We start from the raw sequence: 22,753 nt of genomic DNA, 5'->3' as shown, positions 1-22,753 counted from the left end.
TTTATAAAAGATCTTCTAGTTTCTTTGTTATTATTTTTAGAGGATTTGCAAAAATAGTCTACATGCAGTATTTTTTTGTTGGTATTTTTCTCTGGTGTGTACTCACTGGCCTCTAAACCAAAACAAAAACATTGTTTCGCAAGCAAATGGAATCTTTATGACAAAATGGATGAGGAGGAACACCTGCACCGTTTTGGAACTCCCCTGGAACCCATACAGAAGGGTAAGGCTATTGGTAGCATCTTATCATTCACTAAAACCCTGATCTTCCCTAACAGATGCCGTGCCCGCAAAGAAACCTCTGGCCATCGAGGACCAAGTAGTCAAGGATGAGAACGGAAAGCGGCGCTTCCATGGTGCCTTCACTGGCGGCTTCAGTGCCGGCTTCTGGAACACGGTCGGTTCCCTGGAGGGATGGACGCCCCAGACCTTCAAGAGCTCGCGGGCGGAGAAGGCCACGCCACGTGCCCAGCAGCGGCCGGAGGACTTCATGGACCAGGAGGATCTGGGGGAGTTCGGCATTGCTCCGCAAGGAATCCGGACTCGCGATGAGTTTGCCAAGGAGGATGAGCAGGAGAAGCGCTCCGGACAGAGGCGGCGAAAGCTGATGCAGCCGGAGATGAGCACGGGACCTATTCCAGGGGTGCCAGTCCTGGAGAAGCTGTTGCGCCCGGTGCGCGACAAGATTGCGGTGCGGGTATTAAAGAGCATGGGATGGAAACCGGGCCAGGGCGTGGGACCACGTCAGACGAAAAAGGAGAAGCGCCAGGCCACCGCCCGAAACAAAAGGGAACAGTATCTGCTGGAGCACTACGGTGCAGAGGGACTACCAGCCCAGAAGGAAAATCACGCAGATAAAGTCGACACAGAAGATGAGGATGAAGAAGAAGATGAAGAGATAACCTTTGCTCCTGACGACTACGAGCCCATGTTCTTTACGCCGAAGGAAAATCGCTTCGGCATGAGCTACTCGGGCTTGAGTCGGGATCCCATCCTGTCAAAGTCCTCCTCCAGCTCTGGGACACCCATGCAGCACATCAATCTCTTCGGCCAGCTGGAGAAACAGGCCAAGGGCAAGCAGCTGTCTATTCGGGGACAGGCCTTTGGGGTTGGCGCCTTTGAGGAGGAAGACGAGGACATCTATGCCCGAGACGACCTGACGCGCTATGACTTCTCACTGGCGGACAAAAAGACCAAGAAAAAGAAGCAACAGTTTGTTCAGCAGCAAAACGTCATTGAGGGATTCAGCGAAGACAAATCGGGAGTGGCTCTGCAAGCTCCCTTCGCTATAGATCTTCCCAGGGACTTTACTCCCAGAAACTGGCTGCAACGCAAGAGCCGCTTTGCTCCTCTGGACAGAGCACGGGCAAGGGAACTAGAAGCTGCCACGGAGTACAAGCGCTCCGGGCTGGGCAGGCACGACCTGAATCCCGACCAGCGGGCGCAGTTGCTGGGCGAGAAGAAGAAAGAGAAAAGCGGGGAGAAAGTGGAGTCTCCCAAGCGTAATCCCTTCAAGGATCCCGGCAAGTCGCTGCTGGAAAGGATCAATGCGAGGACGGAAGGCTTCACCAAAGGTGGGGTCATCACAGAAAGTGGAGAAGAGCTGGAAACAGCAGTCTCCAAGGAGGTGAAGACAAGCAATGCGGCAATTCAAGAGAAAGCTGCAGCGAAGACTGCGGAATTGGGTGAGTATAAGACTAGTCTTTCCAATTCTCTTCCTAATCCTACTTGTTTCCTTTCAGGCCCGTCCAACGGCACCTTCAAACCCTTCCTCCAAGATGAGGCCAAGCAGCAGCGGTATGAACAGTTCGTGGCAGCGAAGCTCAAGGATGAAGCGGAGATTTCCAAGTTCCTCGCCGATCTGCAGCCAGTTACTTTGTCCCTGTGGGATCGCGAAATGGAAAAGAAAGAGTTCATCCAGGCCGCGAAAATCTATCGCCCTCTGGATGGCCTCATGAACGATAGATTCGTTTCGGAGACCACAGTCCAGGCCGAGCAGGAAAAGGAAAAGAAAAAGTCCCCCGAGGAAGGCAAGATCGTCATGGAGCGCTCGAAGACCATGTGGAAACCGGCATCCCTACTCTGCAAGCGGTACAATATTCCAGAACCTTTTGGGGGCGCCATGCTGGAGCCGGAGAAGGAGCTCAAGGCGAAGTCGAAAATATCTGTTTTCGATTACCTGGAGACCTCCGTGAACACCAAAGCTAATTTCCAGACACCCACGATTATCCCCCAGCACATCGAGAAGCCGAAACCGACTCCAAAGGAAGTGGAGCCACCAGTCGTGGAGCGTTTGAAGTCTCCCGAACCACAACAGCCGGAAAAACCACCACAAGAAGAGCCTCCCAAGTCCACTTTTGTGCCGAAAACTCCTCTAGAGAAGGCTGTGGACGAGTCGCGCGATAAGCCCATTTCGGAGAAGAAGGATCTTTTTAGGAGCATCTTCGAAGACAGCGATGAGGAAGATGAGCCCAAGCCGGCTGAGAAGCCCTCATCAAACCCGCAGGACAAACTAGCTGCCTTACAAGAAGCCTTGGGCTTGCCCTCCACTTCATCATCTTCAGCAGCGTCCCTGAATGTCCTGCGGAATACATCACCACCCCGGGGCATCTTCGCTTCCCTATTCAAGCCGATTGAGGAGCAGGTGCCCAAGGAACCAGTACCACCTAAGTTTGCCCCCATCGAAGGAAATAAGTTGAAAATATCCTACAAATCGCGAGAAGAAAGATTAAAAAACGACAGGGAGCTGGCCATGGCTGAGGTGCCTGTCGAGGATGTCTACGGACCAAAACTCCCGGGATCAGTGCCCGCAAAGCCAGTGGCTCCCGAAGATAAGGCCGAGGCGAGTATTGATGCGAAACTCCAGCAACTTTGGCAGCAACATGCTCCGCAGAAACGCAAGGCGGAGAAGTGGGTGGAGAAGAAGAGCCCCTCCAGCAGTGAGGACAGCGATGATAGTTCCAGTGATGACTCCTCCTCATCCGATGTATCCTCCTCCAGTAAGGCCAAGAAAGCCAAGAAGTCGCACAAGAGCTCTAGTTCGAAAAAGTCGAAGAAATCAAAGTCGAAATCGAAATCTAAGTCGAAGAAGAAATCGAAAAAGAGCGAAAAACCCAAACACAAGACCAAGAAGAAAAAAAGCAAGCATTGAGTGTAAATAGCTTAAAAAATAAATATTGATAAAAAATAGTATTTAATCATTAAGATTCTAATGGCTAATGGATACTAGCTTATTAAATATTAGATTTTATTTCTGTTTGACTGAAAATTGTTGGTATTTAACAAAGGGCGGGAAAAGTATAAGATTATTTACTTTTAAAAATTTGAATTCTTAAAAAAATCTTAGACAGATATCTTAATAGTTATGATTATTAAATTAAAAAAATATATATAAAATATAGAGATATAATTATAGTATTTTATATTTATGGCTACTTTTACGATATTCGCTTTAGAGCTGCTGCCAATCCATTTTGTGGCCTCTGAGGCTCGGCCAGGTAGATGGCTTGGTTGGGAAAAAAAAATCAGAGCCTTGACGATCACCTGGCTCTCCCATAAGCCACATCTCTCTCTCTCTCACCTGGCCTCTCCCGCTCTCACTCTTTGGGCCCCAGAAGACCAGACCAGGCCAGCTTCAGGTTGATTTTGGCCCACGGTTTGTGAATTTCTCTCAGTCGCAAAGTACGTGTTGCCAAAGATAGACGAGTTCGGTCCGAGTTTCCGAGATCCCAGTCCGCTCGAAGTTCCAACAAACAATAACAACAAAAGCAATATAGCCATCATCTAGTCGTGCGGATACGGACGCGGATAGGGGGCTCGCGGATGCGGAGCTTGGCTCGTAATGTCTGCCAAAGCGTAACGAAAATTTCCAGTGTGCTCCCAGCCATCCCAGCCAGGCCAAGACAAAAAGAGCAACAGCAGCACAGCACCATCATATCATTAATGGCATTTTCAGTTTCGAGTTTGTGTGTGAAAATAAAAAGTGCACCTCAAGTGGCAATAACAAAAAAAGAAAAAATCAAAAATCCGAAAAAAAGCATGAAAATCTAAAAGGTATACCAAGTCTGCTTTATCCTAAAATAATCACTCAAAATAATTACAATTAATTGCTCAAATTACACAAAAAAAATAACAATGTTCAAATGGTGAAAAGTAAATTTTTGTACAAAAAAAAAAACAAAAAATACCTAAAAAAATTGGCATTTACACACCTGCAATTTTGTGGTTGTCTACCTGAGCTGGTACTGTCAGTGTGTGTGTGAGCATCTTCCTGTGTGTGTGTTTGCCGTTGCATAGCTGTAAACCAGTTGCCAATTGCAACGTGTTTTCGAGTTGTTGGCCCTAGAGACGGCCAGTACAAAAATATCTAGAAAAATGTGAAGTTGTCAACGGTAGTTTCAGATCATAAATCATGTTTTTAAAAAATATATATTTAAAATATAATCTTATATATACATATAAAAATAAACTATTATAGGAAAAAAAAACGAATCAAAATTTTCCACTACAACATGCCAAAATGATTTAAAAGATACAAAAATTGATACCAAAAAGCTATAGCATTTTATAGAACTGCTTGCGTGTTACCGCCGAAAAAACACGTCCGTTACGTGTGTTAAGAGTGACAAAGAGTAGAAATCACAGAAATGAAATCGACAAAAATAGGAAGCAAAAACAAAAAAAACTAAGAATATAAAAAGATTAAACTTTTTTTGCCTAATAAAGCAATTTTTGATATCGTAAAGTAACAAAAAACAAAAAAAGTGAGAACTACAACAGAAGTGAGATCATTTATTGCAAGAGAGAATTCAGTTAACAGAGAGCAACAGTTCGGCGGAGAGAGTTCCGCCAGTTTTAAGCCAGGCCAAGTGACCAAAAATATCAACAAATTGAGCATTTTCATTCCATATATCACTGTGACATATATAAATATTTTTATATCAATTATGGACCCCAGCTCAGCTGTGTGGAGGTGTAAGAAATAAAAAATAAAATGCAAAAAAGCCAAGCAGTATACAAATTTCGCAAAAAAACAAAAAGCTCCCCAGAAGCTCTCCCCAGAGACGGGTAGATCGACTTGTATCAACTTTTTTATTTAAATTTAAAATGCTAATTTAATGGCGATGTTCTTATGGTTCTAAGAAGCGACTAACTATAGACACATTGAGGGGGTAACATGACCACAAATGGGCGTAGAAATCGAGAGGGAGGAGACCGCCAAGATTAATTAAGCACTCGACCGCTTCTTCGGTTTATGAGGAGGCTTGGAGAAGGGTCAGTCACTTGGCCGGCTCAAGGTAATCAACGTGGATGATTGTTCAGGTTTTGTTTGCTGTTTGCCCAAACAGATCTGGCCCTAATGATAAAGCTTTCCAAGTGAAGCCAAATTAGGCATTAAGTACTGGCTTGTACCAGTTTTTAGAATCAGAAATCATTCTTTATGAGACCTAGTTTTCTTTAATCAGTTTTTGTTTTAAAATTTCTTTAAAATTGAAATTCTAATAAACAATATACTTTTTACGATATTCATAAACACCTGATCGGCCATGTGCTCTCAGAATCAGCTCTGCAGAATTCTCTCCTTTTAAAACTAACGATATTCTGCGTACCTGTTCTTGGGTTTGTTTTTGTTCTTGAGCCAGGGCCAGGCCAGGCATTGTCTGCCCAAACATTTTCCGCATTTTTTCATGTTTTGCCTAAGAGGGCTATTCAGAACACATACCAATTGAATGCGAACAGGTAAAGAAATACGAAAAAACAAACAGAGACCCAACCAACCCAAGAAAAACTTTCATTAATGGTTTGCGTTTGCAAAATATTTCGAGACAAACCGCTATCTGGGGGTTGGCCCCACAGAGAGGGGATACTGCGATTACGAGTCGTAAAAAAGAAATCCATCATTAGGTGCTGTCAGCGTCGCAGACACTGTCACTTGTGTAGATCGTTACAGTGGGTGAAATATATATTCTTATTCATAAATAGGCTCTATAGCATAGAGTTTCTAAAATGGGATAATAAAAAAAAAGATTAAATAATGATTTCAAAAAGAAATCATTATAATTTGTCAAGCAATTATAAACAAAAGAGGACGTCTATCGAGTTGAGTTTCCCGATAATATAATACCCGCTACTCATTTTTTCCACCCACACTCTAATTAACTCTTAACGTATAAATTTAAAAACAAAAAAATTTAAAAAAAAAGAAGAAGAATCATCCGATTTTGTTTTTTAAATATAAATTAGATATTGGAATAGTTCGGCATTTATCTTCGAATACCGAGTATAATATCTTACATCAAGTAATGCTAATTAATAAGATTGAAATGTATAGTACAAAAGCATATAAAAGCATTAATATACAATAAAATTCATAAATATTTTGTGTCAGAAACCTTTACAATCTCTCCCACTGTAAAAATCGCGACTGAATACCGTAAATCTGTTGCGCGCCACGTTCAAACCGCATTTATTCCATTCCGGTAGCGAAGTGCTCCACGGCGTTAGGTTAGTTGTTGCTTGGCAGTCTCTGGCACTGGCGGTAACCTGGTCTCCGTGGTCTTGCGGCTTCTAAGCCTCTGGAATGCCAGAAATGTGTGCGTTCGGGCCTGGTTTTCATTTATTTAGTTTTTTTTTTTTTCGTTAACTTTTTTATTGACCGTTTCATTTACGCGCCGCTGCTGCTGTCGCACTTTCCATTGAGCTGAAATGATTTTCACTCGAGTGTTTTGTCGCTTTCTTTCAGTTTGGTAACGAAATGGAAAAGAAAACTTGAAATTTGTGTCGATCCGATTGCAAGTTTGGTCGCGTATCTTGCAGATACATCCGCTTGTTGCTGCGAATTGCACAACCCAAAAAAAAATAAAAATAAAGAAATAAATCGCCTTACACGTGTCACAGTCACAGTGCCAGTGTGTGTCTATTCGAGTCTTTGTTCATCGTTAGCTGTGCCAAGCCAAAATGCGCGTATCCGACAGATACAGATACCAGTCATCATCGTCGCCACCATCAGCAATTGCATCGTACCAGAGTCCGAGCGACACGCACCTTGAAGTAATTGCAGCAGCATCTGGCCATCATCCAAGCTCCAGACTATAATGAGTCAAAATGTGGCCGACAGTTTGGTGAGTAGCTCCGACATTATATATTATATATCTAGTATTATATATCTATATAGTATATAGTACATAGTATGATGATGTATAGTATATAGTGAAGCATAGCCAATGCGTAGAAAGTAATGTGGAAATGCATAGAAAGTCATTTTGAAAGTAGCTCTCAGGGCCTGAAACTTTGTGTGGAAGCTTTTTCCCATATCTGCTAATTGCTCTTTTAAATATTTAGTGACGCAAGTCGACGTGAACCAGAAAATATGACCATATGGGGCTAATCAGTATGATTGGTTTTTAATTCGCTATACATGAGTATCTTAAACCAAAAGAAAACCTAAAAGATATATATTTTTATCTTTTTTTGTTTATATATTTTTCCTCAAATAAGTATGTTTAGGAAATAAGAAATATAAGAGATTATATGGATCATAATTATTATGCATCATAATTACTTATGGTGACTTTTTAAGAAAACCTTAACATTATATCTTCAGATTTGATAATATTTTGGTTTTTAAATCCGAAACCCTTAAAAAAGTACGCATAAGTACTATCAAATAGTTTAACAAAAAGTTTCTTTAAAAACTGATTTTTATATTTCAATAATATCACTTAAGATCGTCTTCTAAAAGAAATATAAGAGATTATATGGGCTAAAAGATATCTTCTCTTGATTCCTTATAATTTCCTTAAATGTATTTTGAAAATCACTTCCCATTTGACCTTTTTACCGTTATCCAATAGACGTTATCAGCATCCCTAAGTGCATTACAAACATCAGTATCCCCCACCCTCACGTGGCCTTATCACTGGCCTTTGTCTTGTAACTTGCTGCATTCGCTAATTGATCAATTGACTTGTTTTGGGGTCTAATGTTTGCTCAACAGACACAACCAGCAGCCTACAGAGCAACACAAATTTTATTGGCGCTTGCGTAAATAAACGCTTTATTAATATTTTAGTTTATTGATTTCCCGCCAGCTTTCTTTTGGGTCGTTACCAAACCACAGACAATACCTGTATTTTTAAGGTATTCCCCATTACCATAATATTATGTCATTGGAGTTCAAAAGCTTGTTAAAGCGGTCTTCGGATAGGCCCAAACAAACCAGAAAATTTGAATTTTTTTCTCTCAACATTAATCAAAATTTAAAAAAAGAACTCTGAAGTCTTAGAGTTTAAGAAGGGTCATAAATTCCATTGATAAATGCGTGAAGATAATGATAACAAATGCCCATTGTGCCGGTCAGTGTGAGGTTGTCAGTAAAAATACCAAAAATATTCTCAAAAATTTAAATACAGTAGGGCGCGAGAGTGCTTGTGATGAGAATACAAAAATTAATTTGTTTATAAGAAAATAACATAAACAGAGCTAGAAGAGGTGAACCGACAAAAATTCTTATATAGATTATGGGATACCCTCTATACGGGGGAGGAGAGTATAATATTTCTAATATTTTTCACATAATAACTCCAGAATTATACTAAATATTAAAAAAAATTAGTAGTATATATTAAAATTTTTCTATAGCATACTTAGTAGCTGAAAATGATGGACTTTCTTTGTTCCTTATAGTTTTTATGTTTAATTCGATTAAAAAGTGCATTTCATCTCAAATAATGGGAAATATACTCATCTTTTATTCAAAAATACATTCTCGTAATCAAAAATTAACGAATTACATGAGAGTGGGTGTTCGAAGTTCCCACGATCCGAGGTGAGATTACCTTAGACGCAGAGAGAGCAGCGCAGCTAAAGTGGGGATGCTACCAAAAACCACCCCGGCACAGTGGAGCGAAATAGGTGGTTTTTTCTTTAATTTAACAAAGCAAGAGAAGATTATTATTAGTAAAAGTTAAAGCTTTATTATAATCTTTATTTATTAACCTTTTTGGCTGCTGAAGTTTAAAAATAAACCCAAAATAGTAACAGAGTTCAGAGAAAAACAATAAAAATACAATTAGTCTACCACCCCACTGTGCCCTACCTCAAAGTTCTGAGTGAGAGCGGGAGAGCCCCATTCGTGGGGGCTTCGTTCTGGCGCTTGGCCGAGCAGAGGAACATGTGGATGTTGTGGATCGCATTCAGAGTCGGAGTGAGCAGGTCTACAATGCGAATGTTGATTAGTTCCGAGTACTGTTGTTAAAAACTGTTGTTGGCGGCGGTTGTGTCGCGTGTGTCTGCCCAGACTCTTTGTGTGTGTGTCGCGCGCGCGTTTTACGTTCTGCGCCGCCTCCTGCCTTGCCTTGCCACCCCCTTGACCCCGACCACCGATACCGACCCGAACCCGGGCGTCTACAGCGTCTAAAACCCAAAAAAATGTGTGAATTTTGTATAGTGTTTTTGTAATTACACGGATATATCTCATGTTGAGATTTTCGGCAAGGCATTCGCTTTGAAAATGCACCCGGGATACCGAAAATTGGTGCAAGTGCGTGTGAAAGTGCAACATCGGCAGCCGCCACAGAAGCAACAATATCAAAAGGAATAGATATATACACAAAAATATTCAAATAAAGTGAAAACAAACAGAAAAGGAGTACAAGGATACTCGGAGTACGACGAGGATAGAGCAGAAAAGCAGACGCCGACTTATCGACGTAGTGCAACGAACTTTTCCGAACGGACCAAGGACTACCAGTAGCCAGTAACCATTACTAACCACCCACCAAACTGACCCGCTCCTGGGTGTGTTCCGCGACGTCCCGTTGACTCATCGCTGGAAGCTTGTTTCAGGAAGCTGAACAACCGCCACGGCATAGCAGCTCAGGAAAAAAAGAGCAGTAGGAATATCGATTTTCCTCCTCCTCCAAACAGTCCCCATTGAACTGCACTCTGTGCCGAGGGATATAAATAACAGTTAGGCCATTAAAGGAGGCGTGAGAACTAAAGCAACAGAGTAGGAACAACGGAAATCTCAGCTCAAGAAACTTCTCAAGGAACAAAAGCCAATCTCAAATGGTAAAGACTACAGACTACAGGATAAAAGGAGGTGCACATGAAGATTAGCTATCTCTCTCAGTGTACAGTACAGTGGTACTAAGCACTAACTACCCAACAGCAAAGATAGCCTATAACGAACCAATGTGCATCTCTCTTTTAAGTTCCATAGCTTTGTACTTGATCGGGTTAACTGTAGAGAGTGACTACTGTACTCAGGTACTGTCTTGGGCTCGAATCACAAGAAATGTCAACAAAAATTATGAACAAAAGGCAATGGCATGGAAACTCTACGCCACGCCACTTTGCTGGAATCCAGAAATAAAACCCCACTCTGGAGCAGGACTAGGAATGAATCATATGGAGAACCTGTCATAATTTCAGCCCAGGGGTCATGCAGTTTTTGGTGGTTTATGAGGAGGAGGGCCTGACCCCTCCCCCCCATTGTATGCAAAACAAAAGCTCCACCTCTTCCTCCCTGCGTTCCACTCTGCAGTGGAGATTGGAGATTGGAGAGTTGCGAGTGGATAGTGGAGAACGCATAAAAATAAATACCAGCTATGCTCTGTGGTGCTCAGTGGCTCAAGCTTTAGTTCAAGTTGATATATATTTTTTGTATTTTTTTTTGTATTGTTTGCACCCGTAGTACCCCCCTACATCATCATCTGCTGCTGCTGCTGCTTCTCAGCGGATGTGGTTTGATAATAGCAGCTGAGCAGCGAGCGAGGGGAGCAACAAATGTTTGTCGGATGCAGTCACATGTAACTGACAGACAGTCCGTCCGTCCGTCCGTCCGTCAGAGTCATTTAGTCAGTCAGTCAGTTGGATGTCAGGCTGGGGAGGGTGTGGGTCCCCCCCCCCTCAGGTATGGGTCTAGTTTCAGTCTCTGTGGCCTCTGTTTCTTTGGCGTTTTTCAATTTTGCTGCGCACTCTTGTTGTTTTTATTGCCGTTTTGTTGCAATTCCCCCACAACTCGTGCCAGGGATTGCCGATCCATAAATAGATATCCCACAGATACTATGTGTTGGAGGGTAGTACTAGGGACTATCATGATCTTATCTAGAAAGAAACCCCCACAAACAGAATCCCCTTTGATTTTTCCTTCAATTTCCTTTGTTTTGACTTTTTTGGCTATTTTTGCAAATGCTCTGTAATTGAGAAAATCCCCCACCGCCCACACGGTTTTCCTTCTCTGGAGGAAAGGTCACCTGCTCTATATATAGCCAGATGATGTGGGCTCTTCCAAATCCCCCCTCATCGGATGCTATTTCTTTATAATTGGAGCGGTTGTATACACAAACACGAGTATGTTTGACAATTACTTGCCTCGAATTATTATAATAATATAATGTTTCATCGCATTTAATGAGCTTTTTATTTCGGACGCTGTTTTCTGGGCGGGTATTTTCTGATGAATCATTTCCCCCGAAAGGTAGAGCCCCTATATATATGCTAATTCCGCGCCAGAGTCGTGTTCTGTTTCGAGAGACCGAGACCGAGTCTGAGAATGAGAATGAGAATTCTCGTTTGGCATTCGTTGTAATAATAAACGTGAATGAAATTAAGTACAAAGTGAGTGCAATGAATGTGCATATTGATTAGAGGAAGGCATCTCGAACGAAACTATTACAAAGTCGAGTGTTCTTCAAGGATTTCATAATATCAGTCTAGGTTGTCTCTTATCTCGTGGATATCAGGGTTGTTTCAAGAATTCTTAATCATTTAAATGCAATTTTCAGGGTTAGAGCTACTGCAATTTGTTTAGAAAAAAATAATAAACATTATAATGCTTCAGAGAAACATTCTCTCTCAGATATATTTTATTATTCATGCTCGACTTGAGAGCTTTGTTCCGATTGTCTGGAAATCTTAGACCCATTCCTAGACTATATGACGCATGTTCTGGAAGGACGTGCCTGAAATTAAGGAAATGATTTCTAATTGTTTGGCCTTTGTTGCATTTTCTGGTAATTTAGTTTCTGGCCATCATTTGATCCATTTGGCCACGCGAGGCACGTTCCAGTTCGAGACCTTTCTCGAGGTTCCTCACGCACGTCTGACCTCTCTTTCAAAAATGATGGGCTTTCCTAACCGAGATTAACCAACTGAATGACATCTCTCTTCCCATCAGCCTCTGGCCAGAAACAAGTTATGTAATTTCCAGGTCGAGCAGTAATTTAGCGAAACTGCGAAATAGCCAGAGATGGCCCGACCTGGCCTGGAATTTATGGCCACGGAATGGGCTGGGCCGTTTCATCTCGGCCGCTGCCATAAAGCTAGGAAAACGCAACGCAATTTTCACGCCAAAGACAAGAAAATATTTAGCAAGGCAAAATATTGAAAAGATTGTTTGTGGCTTTCGGTTGGATGGTCGGGTCGAACTGGAAATGCTCTTTGAGGGAAATATTACTCAGGCAACAAAAATAATTATTGAAAAAGATGAGAGCTTCCTTATCGAGTAGAGTATCCTCCCATGGCCAGACCTGTGCGCAGCTGTCAACGGGCGTGAAATATTAAGGCCCAGAAACAATATTGGCCAACAGGCAACTATAATAACTTCCTGGTAAAAGTTGAACACATCTCCGATGGGATGTTGTTTACGATTATAGGCCGGGATGAACGACGTGCCTAGGCACAGTATGAAATCCCCCTCCAGGCCCGGCACTTCCCATTTGGCCAAATTTGGAGGAGACTCCCGAGTGAGTGAGTGAGCGCCACTTGAGGCAGACAGAGTCACTGTTTGGCTTGTTTTTCTTCACTTATTTGTTTGTCGGATTGCTCGATTGTTTTTTGTCTATTTTTGGCCATTTGCCGCTCATAAACATAAAAAAAAACCAAACGAAAAATCCAAAACACAGCTGAACAATGCGATGGCGTTGTGTGTGATGACGGGTATTTGGAGTCAAAATTGTAGCCAAGGTCAGGGGCTCTGTGAACGAACTGAGACGACAGCTCAAGTGGGTTGAGGGACGTCGTCAATCAATGAACCACAGCCCAAGATCAAGTACAAAGCAGGGGTTGAGAAACCCTCTAGAAACAGCCTCTATACCAGACACTCAAACATTTCAGAATTTCACAAGTCGCTCCTCCTGCAAATGCCCGCACAGCCAAAAGCATAGCCATCAGAAGCCCGCGCTCATCAAGAGTCACACCTGCGCCTATCAGCTGCAGGACCTGGCCGGCTACAATCGCGCCCTCATGCCGCCCCTGGACAACACCGACTTCAGCAGCGCCTGGCGTCAGGTGAACAACAACACGTCCAGCCAGTCCTGCGCCTACCACCAGTCGGAACAGGATCTGGAGCCGAAGAAGCAGTTCCACTGCCACACCTGCCCCCGTCAGAGGAAAAAGTCCTCCACTCCGGCACCACCACCTCCGCAAATGTGCCAGCAGCAGCAGCAGAGACGATCCCGTTCGGCATCGGCCAAGCCGCGAAGGAACAGCTCCTACCACTCCTACGATGACCTCGACTCCAGGTCGGCGGTCCTCAACGCGGAGCGCAAGGTGGTGGCCAGCCTGAAGTACCTGTGCGCCTGCACAGGAGCCACTCTGAGGAATCTCTCCAAGAAGACCAAGGACCTGCATGCCAAGAACTACACCTATACGAAGGTAATAATGACTAACAGGGTCTACTAAATAATAAATAAATAAGTGAAATTATTAACGTTTTATTTCTTTTCGGCTTCTGTTTGTTTCCAATGAATTGGCTAATAGCAGTCGTGTTGGCCTGAGTCACATCCGGCTTAATTATGTTTGCCCAATTGATTGTTAAATGACACTAATTAATTGCTTGAGTTGCATGCAAGAATTCGAGGCGGTGAGGTAAGGCATTAGAGTGCCAATTAAGGCGCAATAATTGTAGCATTCAGTTGCTTGTCTATCGGGTTTTCTCAAAATCATTTTCCTTTTATTTCCGACTTGACCTGAATACTTCTTTTATTTCATTGATTTCTTTGTTGTTTTTGACAATAAAATGTCTTTAATAAGAGTGACTATAACTCTTAAGAGTATAGTGACTATACTCTTAATAAATAATAAAACAAGATTGATAAAAAGGCGGAAATCGATGAATATAATCGCTACAGACAGCCTAAGAGGCGCTGCCGCATAGCGTACGGCTAGGCATTGAGGCCATAGATGCTCAGATTGCGAATTTAAGGAAAGATGTTTTAAGATTTCTTTCTTTCAAAGCACTTCCTCGTACTCCCCTTAGCATTGTCACTGATACCAACAATTAAAATCGAATTAAAAGACCTTTGCTCTTGAGTTTCGCAACAATGAGTCAGGTGGTTATTTAAATTCAATAATTTATACTCGATTTGCTATCCAAGATGTGCTCTTAAGTCATTTTTAAGCAGCAGTTGTAGCACTTGCCTCGCTTTTGACGCAAATGAGAATTGAACCGAGATGCCATAATGCGTCATTAATTAAACAGCAAAAACAACTGAACCAAGTATGGAAACGGCGCTATAAGGCATCAGCGTTTTCAGAAACAAAAAAAAAACACACAAATGCCAAATAAATAACACATAAATTAAATAAATACAAGTATATGTAGTTGATGTGTGTGTTTGCCACAATACGTATCAAGAACAGAGGAAGAAAGTGTTTTTTTTTTTGGCAGATGCCGATGCTGAGAAAAAGTCTGTGGCGGCAGCGGTGATCGTGAATCGGAATCGGAATTGATTAAATGTTGCCTTCACATTGTATATGTAATTGCAAAAAAAATACATACATATGGGAACTACTCTACAATTAGATAAAATAATTGCAGTTTTTGGGGCGACTTGACCAGGAAGTCATAGCCATAAAAAGAAGACACTTCTCCCCAGATGTTATAATTAAGGATAGCAGGAAACTACTTCCTTATGCTACTAAGTTGTATATTTTTGGGGACTGTTTCGGTGCAAGTGGAACGCAAGATTTCCACATAAACAAGGGCCCTTATGTTTCCCCATCTTGTCTGCTATTTTTGCAAGGCCGTTTGGAAACTTTTCAGCTGTTTCCAGATCCATCTCGGCGGCAAACAAAATTTATGCACAATTACACAAAACAAAAACAAATTGTTGCCTTTTTTTCTGCTGTTGCCACTTAGTGCTAACGCTCTGAGAAACTACAAAAAGTGCGTATTTCTTTTGTTGTTACATGTTTTTTTACGAAATATTAAAGTACTTCAATAAAAATTTACGAAATGCCTACCAGAAACGAACTAAACATTTGAGCAATTCTGCTCGCCTTTGTTTGGAATAATTAAAGCGCATGCGGGCAATTAATTGGATCAACATGAGATTCGTGTCTGTCCGTCTGGGACGTCCGCCCGGCCTGTCTAGGCTGGATGGATGGATGACCCCACCACATTCGTGTGTTAACCTCCCCGGCTCTATTTTTTCTTTTTTTTCTTTTATTTTTTGTTGTTTTTTATTTCCAATCCCACAGCCCCCCCCATCAAATCATGTTTATGTTTTCGAATTCCTCCACGGATTCCCATTTGGGGTCAGATGGGCCTTGCTACTGTTGTCGCATTGTTTGCACAGAAATTAAAATTTAATTGTTTATAAAATATTATAATCACATACTGAGGGGTTGAACTCAGGTCTCACTCGCCTTTCTTTTAGTTTAAAATTCTCAAGTGGTTTTGGCTTAAGTGTAATGATGAGAAAAGAGTATAAGGTTATTTGTAACTACTCTAAAGTTATTTAAGAATTCTTTGCATTATTTGCAAAAAAATTTAATTGTTTATAAAATATAGTAATCATATTTCTTTCTTTAAAACTTCTCAAGTGGTTCTGGCATAAGTGGTATGATAAGAAAGGGAGTTACTATTAGAAGGTAGTTAGTAGAAATACAAATTTTTTGATTTAAAATCTTATTTTGAATACTTCAGACAATAATTTGGGAAATTATATATGTTTTATCTTTTTTTAAGATAATTATAATAAAATATATTATAATTATTAATTATATTATAATTTATAAATAAATTTAAAAGAAAAAGTTTATGAAATTATAATCAAATAAACTAGACCTACCCTAGGTAGGGCTTATCAAGTGGAAAATATTGTCATAGAAGTTCAAAACTATATGTAGATAAGACATAAATCATTTTTGATAAGTGCCATAAATTGCCATCTTTTTTCTCCCTGTGTATGATATTAAAATCTTTTTATATGGGCTTCTCTTAGTCAACGACTTTGTTGTAACTTTTTGTTGCTGTTTATTATTGGTGGGCGCCACCACTCATACTGCCCCTCATACACACAACAAACACACATCGGGCACCCATCAGACACACAAATCAGACACACACACACCCCTACCATACCCCTACCCCTACCTAAAATAAACTTTTGCGTGCCTTTCTCTTGTGGCACGCTGTAGTTGCTTTTGTTGCACGTTTATTCAATTGGATTATGCTTATTCATTCTCTTTGGGTTTAATGTTTTTTTCACGCTTTTGGCATGGCTGCGAGTAATTTTTAATTTGAATACTTATGGGGCATGGGTGGGTGTGCTAGCACTTACATAGTTTTTACATAAACACTTCGAGGTACATAGTTTGTAAAAGACTTTAAAAGACTTGCCTTGCACGGTTTTCTAATTAGAATTTTAATAGCTTGGCTTTGATTAAGCGAAAAAATTTCAAGTATTTCAGGGGGTAGGGGTGTAAGTGAGGTCTTGGGAAAGAAATTGAACAAAAACTGTTACTGAATATTATTAATTTGTGGCGATTTCATCATAGTCCTTCAGTCTCAAGCCCACTTTTCACTTCTAATTAGCCAGAGCAATTATTGAAATATTTTTTAACATTTTTGGGGCTTGCTTTACGCAAGAAATTAGCAAAGAATTTATGTTTCAATTAAAATACCTCGACTAGACATGAACAAATGTTGTTTGGGCCTTAACATTGCCAAAGATGCCATTCGAAACGGAAATGGAAATGAAAATGGAAATGCCAGACAGCCGAAACAGCAATTTCCACAAATACAAACAGTTTTTATATTCAAAACAATTGCCAAAAATCGAGAGACATAGTGTTTAGATTGGAAATATTTGAGAATTTTTCGTGTCGTATTAAGGGGATATAAATGAAAAACACATCGGAAATGGTTTCTATTAATAGGATATGATAAATTATAAAGCAAATTAGCAATGATCTTGGTCTTTGACACACATTTTCTCTGATTTTGGATTATTGAGAAAGATTATTTATAGGAATTGGCATTTTAAAAGGAATACTTCCACACAATGATCTAATATATACTAGTATATCCATTAATTAAGTTAGTTAATGCATTTAATACTATTATTCTAACTTGGAACTAATCTACTTTCAGCCCACGTGGCGCCTTTGGGGCGAAGAGCATGAGAAGAATGCCATTTTCACGGTCTACCTGAAGAAGGTGCGATACCACCGTCCCACGCCCACGGCCAGCAATGTAAGTAAATCCACTTTCCCGAAATCAATTACTTAGTCGGCTGCAGTTCAGTTGGAAAATAGAAAATGGCTTTTCTAATTGATTGGGGTTTAGTTTAAATCAATTAGGAAATTAAGGAAGGCAGCCTTGAAGAAGTTTAAAGAATAAGAGTTCTTAAGACAATCTCTAATATAAACTACTTTTTTAGGACTCTGATGATGAGATTTCTCATTTGGAGTGGGAGACCGTGCGAGTCCGGTTCGTTAAGGCGGCGACACTGGCCCGTCTGGTGGAGGCACTCGCCACCGACGACGGGGAGCTGGAGTCGACGTTTATCAACGTGTTTCTGTCCACCTACCGCACCTTCTCCACGCCCAAGCAGGTGCTCAGTCTGCTGACGCAGCGCTACGACACTCTCCACGAGAAGCACCTGGAGGAGGTGGAGCAGGCCCAGGAGAGCGGCCAGGCCATGGACCCCGCCTACGATCCGCACGCCTCCATACACGAGCAGCACAAGAAGACGTTAGTCTCGGCGCTGCATGTGTGGCTGGATGGCTTCCCGGAGGACTGGCACGAGGAGAACCTGCAGCAGATCTTGGCCTTCGCCACCAAGCGACTGAAGCGTTCCGATCTGCACATCAAGGTGCTTAATCGCCTGGAGCGGCTCATCCGGCAGACTGTTTACGGCAATGGCAGTGGCGGAGGCGGTGGCGGCGGCGGAGGAGGTGAAAATGGACTTTCTTGGCTCTCGGCTGCTGGAACGCAGCAGGTGCAGCAGTTCATGATTCCCACCCACTATGGCTCCTCCTACGACCTGACGGACCAGTTCAACGGGCTGTATCTCTCGCCAATGGGTCATGGACCCATCTACCGAGGACCGACTCACTTCCTGCAAGCATTCCGCTTCCCCCATGTGCCCGTGCGGCACTTTGCCGAGCAGCTGACCCGCATGGACACGGAGCTCTTTAAGCGACTGATTCCCCACCAGTGTCTGGGGCATACGTGGGCGCGGCGGGACAGCGGCGGATCGGAGACTGTGGTGGCCACCATTAACCAGTTCAATGCGGTGCTCTTCCGGGTGGTGTCCAGTATTCTCATAGATCGTCTGAAGCCACAGGTGAGTTACTAACTGGAAATATTAAAAGGAGTTAATTAAATATATTATTTTCTATCAGGAGCGCGCTCTGAATATTTCACGTTGGATTGATATTGCCCAGGAGCTGCGCATGCTCAAGAACTTTAGTTCCCTGAAGGCCATCATTTCTGCTTTGAACTCCAATTCCATCTACAGGCTATCCAAGATCTGGGAGGTCTTGCCCAAAGAGAGAGTGAGTTTCCCAAAGAATCCTTAGAAACGCTATAGCTAATTTTACTTCCCATTCCAGATGGAAGTCTTCACGGAGCTGGCCCGGATCTGCTCGGAGGACAACAACGCTTGGACACTGCGAGAGGTGCTGAAGCGAGAGGGTACTGCCAAGAACCCGGATCCGGCCAGCGATCAGAGTGATCGTCACCTGCACAAACTCATCCAGAACCTTGGAACGCAGACATCCCACGGTACGATACCCTACTTGGGTACCTTCCTCACAGACCTAACCATGATCCATACGGCCAATCCCGACTACCTCACCGAGAACAAGCTCATCAATTTCGACAAGAAGCGGAAGGAGTTCGAAGTGCTGGCCCAGATCAAGCTGCTCCAGGGAGCGGCCAACACCTACAACCTGCAGGCAGACGCCCTCTTCGATCACTGGTACAACTCGATGCCGGTCTTTGATGAGCGGGAGGCCTTCGAGCTAAGCTGCCGTCTGGAGCCGCCCCCACCGGCACCCCGCAAGTCCGTGGTCAGCACGAACACCTCGCTGACGAACACGACCGCCTCGTCGGCTGCCTCCATAATGGGCCACCGCAAGACTGACTCCATCCACTCGAACTCGAGCAGTGGCGCCGGATCGCAGTTCTACTGTGAGCTGAATAGCAGCACCAGCTCCAGGCACAACTCCCTGGACCGGGACGCCCACCATCAGCATGCTTCCCTCATGTCCGCCTCGAGCAGTGTGTCCAACTTGTCCCTGGACTCCAGCAACTCCGGCGGCCGCCAGTCCGGCAAGCTGACGCACTCCCAGTCCATGGGCAATGGCCTGAAGTCGCATGGGAATGGCACCACCAACGGTGGATCGCCCCATATCAACGCCCAGCTGGTGCAGCCGGCGGGCGGAACTCCCCAGTCCGCCCCAGACTTCTACATCATCCGGGTGACGTACGAGACGGACAACATCGAGCTGGACGGAATAGTGCTCTACAAGAGCATCATGCTGGGCAACAACGAGCGGACGCCGCAGGTGATCCGCAATGCGATGCTGAAGCTGGGTCTGGAGGACGATCCCGATCGGTTCACGCTGGCGCAGGTGCTGCCGGACAAGGAGCTGGTGATGCCAAAGAATGCCAACGTCTACTATGCGGTGAACACGAACTACAACCTGAACTTCATACTAAGACCCCGCAAGGACGAGGGTGTGGCGGGCAGCTAGTCGATGGCCGTGCCCTTGTCCCAGCTATGGTGTCTGGGATACGAGGGCGAGGAGTAAGCGTTAAAGAGTAAGGATCATGGAGTGCGGAAAAAGGATTAGGAAGGAACTAGAGGAAGGATTGTAAATAGAGTTCGACTCGCACATGACAAAAGTGGGGAAAACCAAGTTCTATTTAGTTCGTTTAAGTTATTTATTGAAAGCGGAGAGATAGTTTCGATGAATCGATACTTTATCGATAGATTCCTCTCGATTAACCCTGTCAATTAGCGTTTAGCGAAACTTTTGTAATCTCTGATTTTTCACCAGGCCTAGAGCTCGATGGCATAAGTCGATGGAAAACCCAAACCAACCCAAAACATATATTTATAGAGACTCTACTGGAATATTTGCTGATATTTACACACATATGTATTATGTAATACATAACACTTGATATTCTAAATGTGGTACAATAATTTTTTGGATCTTAAAGCGGAATATTAGCATTCCGCCTTGTATCTGTACTTTATTTTGAGGATTTTCAAAAACACAAAACTAAGTGGAATATTTGTATAGATGTTTTTACCCACTGTACGTGTATTATAAATACAAATATACACTAGCTATAAGATACTTAAGATACAATATCCATTTTTGAATGTTTCCGAATGGAGTGCACAAAAACTAATTACTTTTAGTTGATAACTATTAAGATTATTAAGAATGAAGTTGTAATTGCGTTTTTGTAAGTAACCTACATACATTGCAAAGTAATGAGTTAAGACTCTATACAGATATTTAAATCTTAAATACGATATATATTTAATTGCAAAGTGAAGTAAATGAGAAGAAAAACGGAATAATATTGTAAATACATTGATTGGCAGCGATAGCTTGTGTTCTTCTGCGAAATAAATTGTACCAAAATGAAAAATAAACTTGGAAATCTTTTAAGGGAGAAAGGATAAAGGATGTAGAATGTCTAGAATTAAATTAAAAGTAGGCATTAGTAATGGAACAAAACTTTGATTAGTCTGGCTTGAAACTTAACCCCCAAACGAGTCAAAGGAAAAAGTTGAACCCATTTGGAAAGGAAAGTGGAGAAATCTGATTATCAGGCAGCTGATGCCAAGACAACTTGGCCAAGGATTCAAACCAAATCAGCATCCTCAAGGCCTGCCAGCCTGCGAGGAAGGGGTTAGAAGAAAGCACCAAGTTAGCGGGTCAAAACATCTCATTACGTGGTGGCAGTAAACTGAAATAAATTACTTTTTTTTTGTCTTTTTAACAACTTTCGCTTGGAAACGAAAACAAGTTGCACCTCCGACATGCCTCGACCGCCCACAACTTTCGCTGAAAACAAATTTCGTTATCCTTTTTCCTGTCCTCCCTCTCCATCGCCCGTCTCACTGTTTTGACGCTTTTAATGTTGGGTCCACACAAACTTTAATTAGATCACTTCAATGACAAAAAATAAATCTCGTGCGGCAATAATAAAAGCCACAGAGGCAAACAAATTGAGATGGAAAAGGAAAAGGTCGTGTGGGTGGTTGAGTGGGTGGTTTTGAGTGGTTGGGGTTGGGGAAAACTTGTAAAGCTCTCCAAAAACAAACTTTCCCAAAACTAGTCAGTGAAAATCCGCATCAGGCATCAAATGGAAATGGAAATGAGCTGACTTGGCCTGACGTTGAGGCTGGGGGCTCGAAGGGGCGCTGCAGAATGGTTGGACAGCGACAGGGACAGGGGCGGCATTAAAAAGGGGGCGCGCCGGGGCCACTATCGTGAAAGCTCCGGGGTTAACAATGACGTCATAGTTGTGCAAGTCAAGAGCAGAACAGGAAGGACCACATTATGAAGGATGAGGGGGATATTTTTTAGCTTACAAACGCATTTCGTCATAACCGACAAGGAATAATCAATAACCTCAAGCAGACACAATGACGCAGCCAGTATGACATAATTTCCAATACACTCTCGCCGCCACCCACACGATACAATTGATAAGACAGGGTCAGAGCTGCAGGTCAAAGCAAGAAATTCAATTAGAAAGTTTGAAAAGTCAGAGGGGGAGGACGACAGCCAAGCAGTGACGACAGTCTAGTTTGGCCTTCTCCTCGGCTCACACGCCACCTTCCTTCTCACAGAGGGCTGCACCCTCATCCTTAACGATTCCCTCGACCATATAGAGCACGTGTACATTTCCATCGACACCAGGTCGAAACCTTCAAACAAAAAGCAGCCAAACATAAAAAATGCAAAAACTTGGTTAAATATTCCAAAGACGAAGTATTAAATACTCTATACTCTACTAAAAAGCATACAAGTTTAGAGTATTCTTGAATGGTGTTCTATTTCCTTTTTCTTAGAAAATATAGTTTTTGAACTTATTTTTGTTTAAAATATTTAGAAGAATAGAAGATTATTTGATTGAAATAAAAGATATATATATATTAATAATATATATTTTTTTAACCTAAAAAAAAGTTTTGAAACAGTTCTGACTGGTGTTTCGAACACCTTCCAGAAATGCATAAAACCCATCCAAAGGACTCAACCCCTTATTTTCAGTTGCCTGCTTTTAAGCGCCTTCTCTCCGACAGGCGAAAATGCAACAACGTGTCGTGCCATCACCCACACCTCTCCACTTTCTCTCTCTCCACAAAAAAACGAACGAAAAAAAACACTACGGACAGCATCCCCAGAGTGGCTAAGAGAAAGCAAAGGAGCTCTGTTACCTGATAGACCTCCTGGTGTTTGCCAAGTTCTTCTTCTTCTGCGA

At 42.5% G+C, this 22,753-nt stretch overlaps 2 protein-coding genes across 5 annotated transcripts; both read left to right on the top strand.

The window, feature by feature from the left end:
* Positions 1-95: 95 nt before the first annotated feature.
* On the top strand, positions 96-3,268 carry LOC6493274 (G patch domain-containing protein 1 homolog). 2 transcript variants are annotated; one of them, XM_001957385.4, is made up of 3 exons: positions 96-223; positions 279-1,685; positions 1,743-3,268. In XM_001957385.4, exons 1-3 carry the CDS (start codon positions 166-168, stop codon positions 3,149-3,151), a joined length of 2,874 nt encoding a protein of 957 aa, XP_001957421.1. In that variant the 5' UTR covers positions 96-165; the 3' UTR covers positions 3,152-3,268. The 2 variants fall into 2 exon arrangements, with proteins under 2 accessions (XP_001957421.1, XP_014764301.1); XM_014908815.3 differs by having other exon boundaries at positions 279-3,268.
* Positions 3,269-3,913: 645 nt separating this feature from the next.
* On the top strand, positions 3,914-20,912 carry LOC6493275 (ral guanine nucleotide dissociation stimulator-like 1). 3 transcript variants are annotated; one of them, XM_032454604.2, is made up of 6 exons: positions 3,914-4,053; positions 6,743-7,121; positions 17,384-17,485; positions 17,673-18,581; positions 18,640-18,792; positions 18,850-20,912. In XM_032454604.2, the coding sequence occupies exons 2-6, from the start codon at positions 7,095-7,097 to the stop codon at positions 19,993-19,995; spliced, it is 2,337 nt and encodes a 778-aa protein (XP_032310495.1). In that variant the 5' UTR covers positions 3,914-4,053; positions 6,743-7,094; the 3' UTR covers positions 19,996-20,912. The 3 variants fall into 3 exon arrangements, with proteins under 3 accessions (XP_032310495.1, XP_032310496.1, XP_001957422.3); XM_032454605.2 differs by having other exon boundaries at positions 3,975-4,391; XM_001957386.4 differs by lacking the exons at positions 3,914-4,053; positions 6,743-7,121 and adding exons at positions 9,186-10,071; positions 13,120-13,659.
* Positions 20,913-22,753: the final 1,841 nt, after the last annotated feature.

The sequence above is a fragment of the Drosophila ananassae genome, chromosome 2R, assembly GCF_017639315.1.
Source record: "Drosophila ananassae strain 14024-0371.13 chromosome 2R, ASM1763931v2, whole genome shotgun sequence".
In the NCBI taxonomy this organism is placed as follows: domain Eukaryota; kingdom Metazoa; phylum Arthropoda; class Insecta; order Diptera; family Drosophilidae; genus Drosophila; species Drosophila ananassae.
This window is presented reverse-complemented; position numbering and strand designations above follow the sequence as displayed.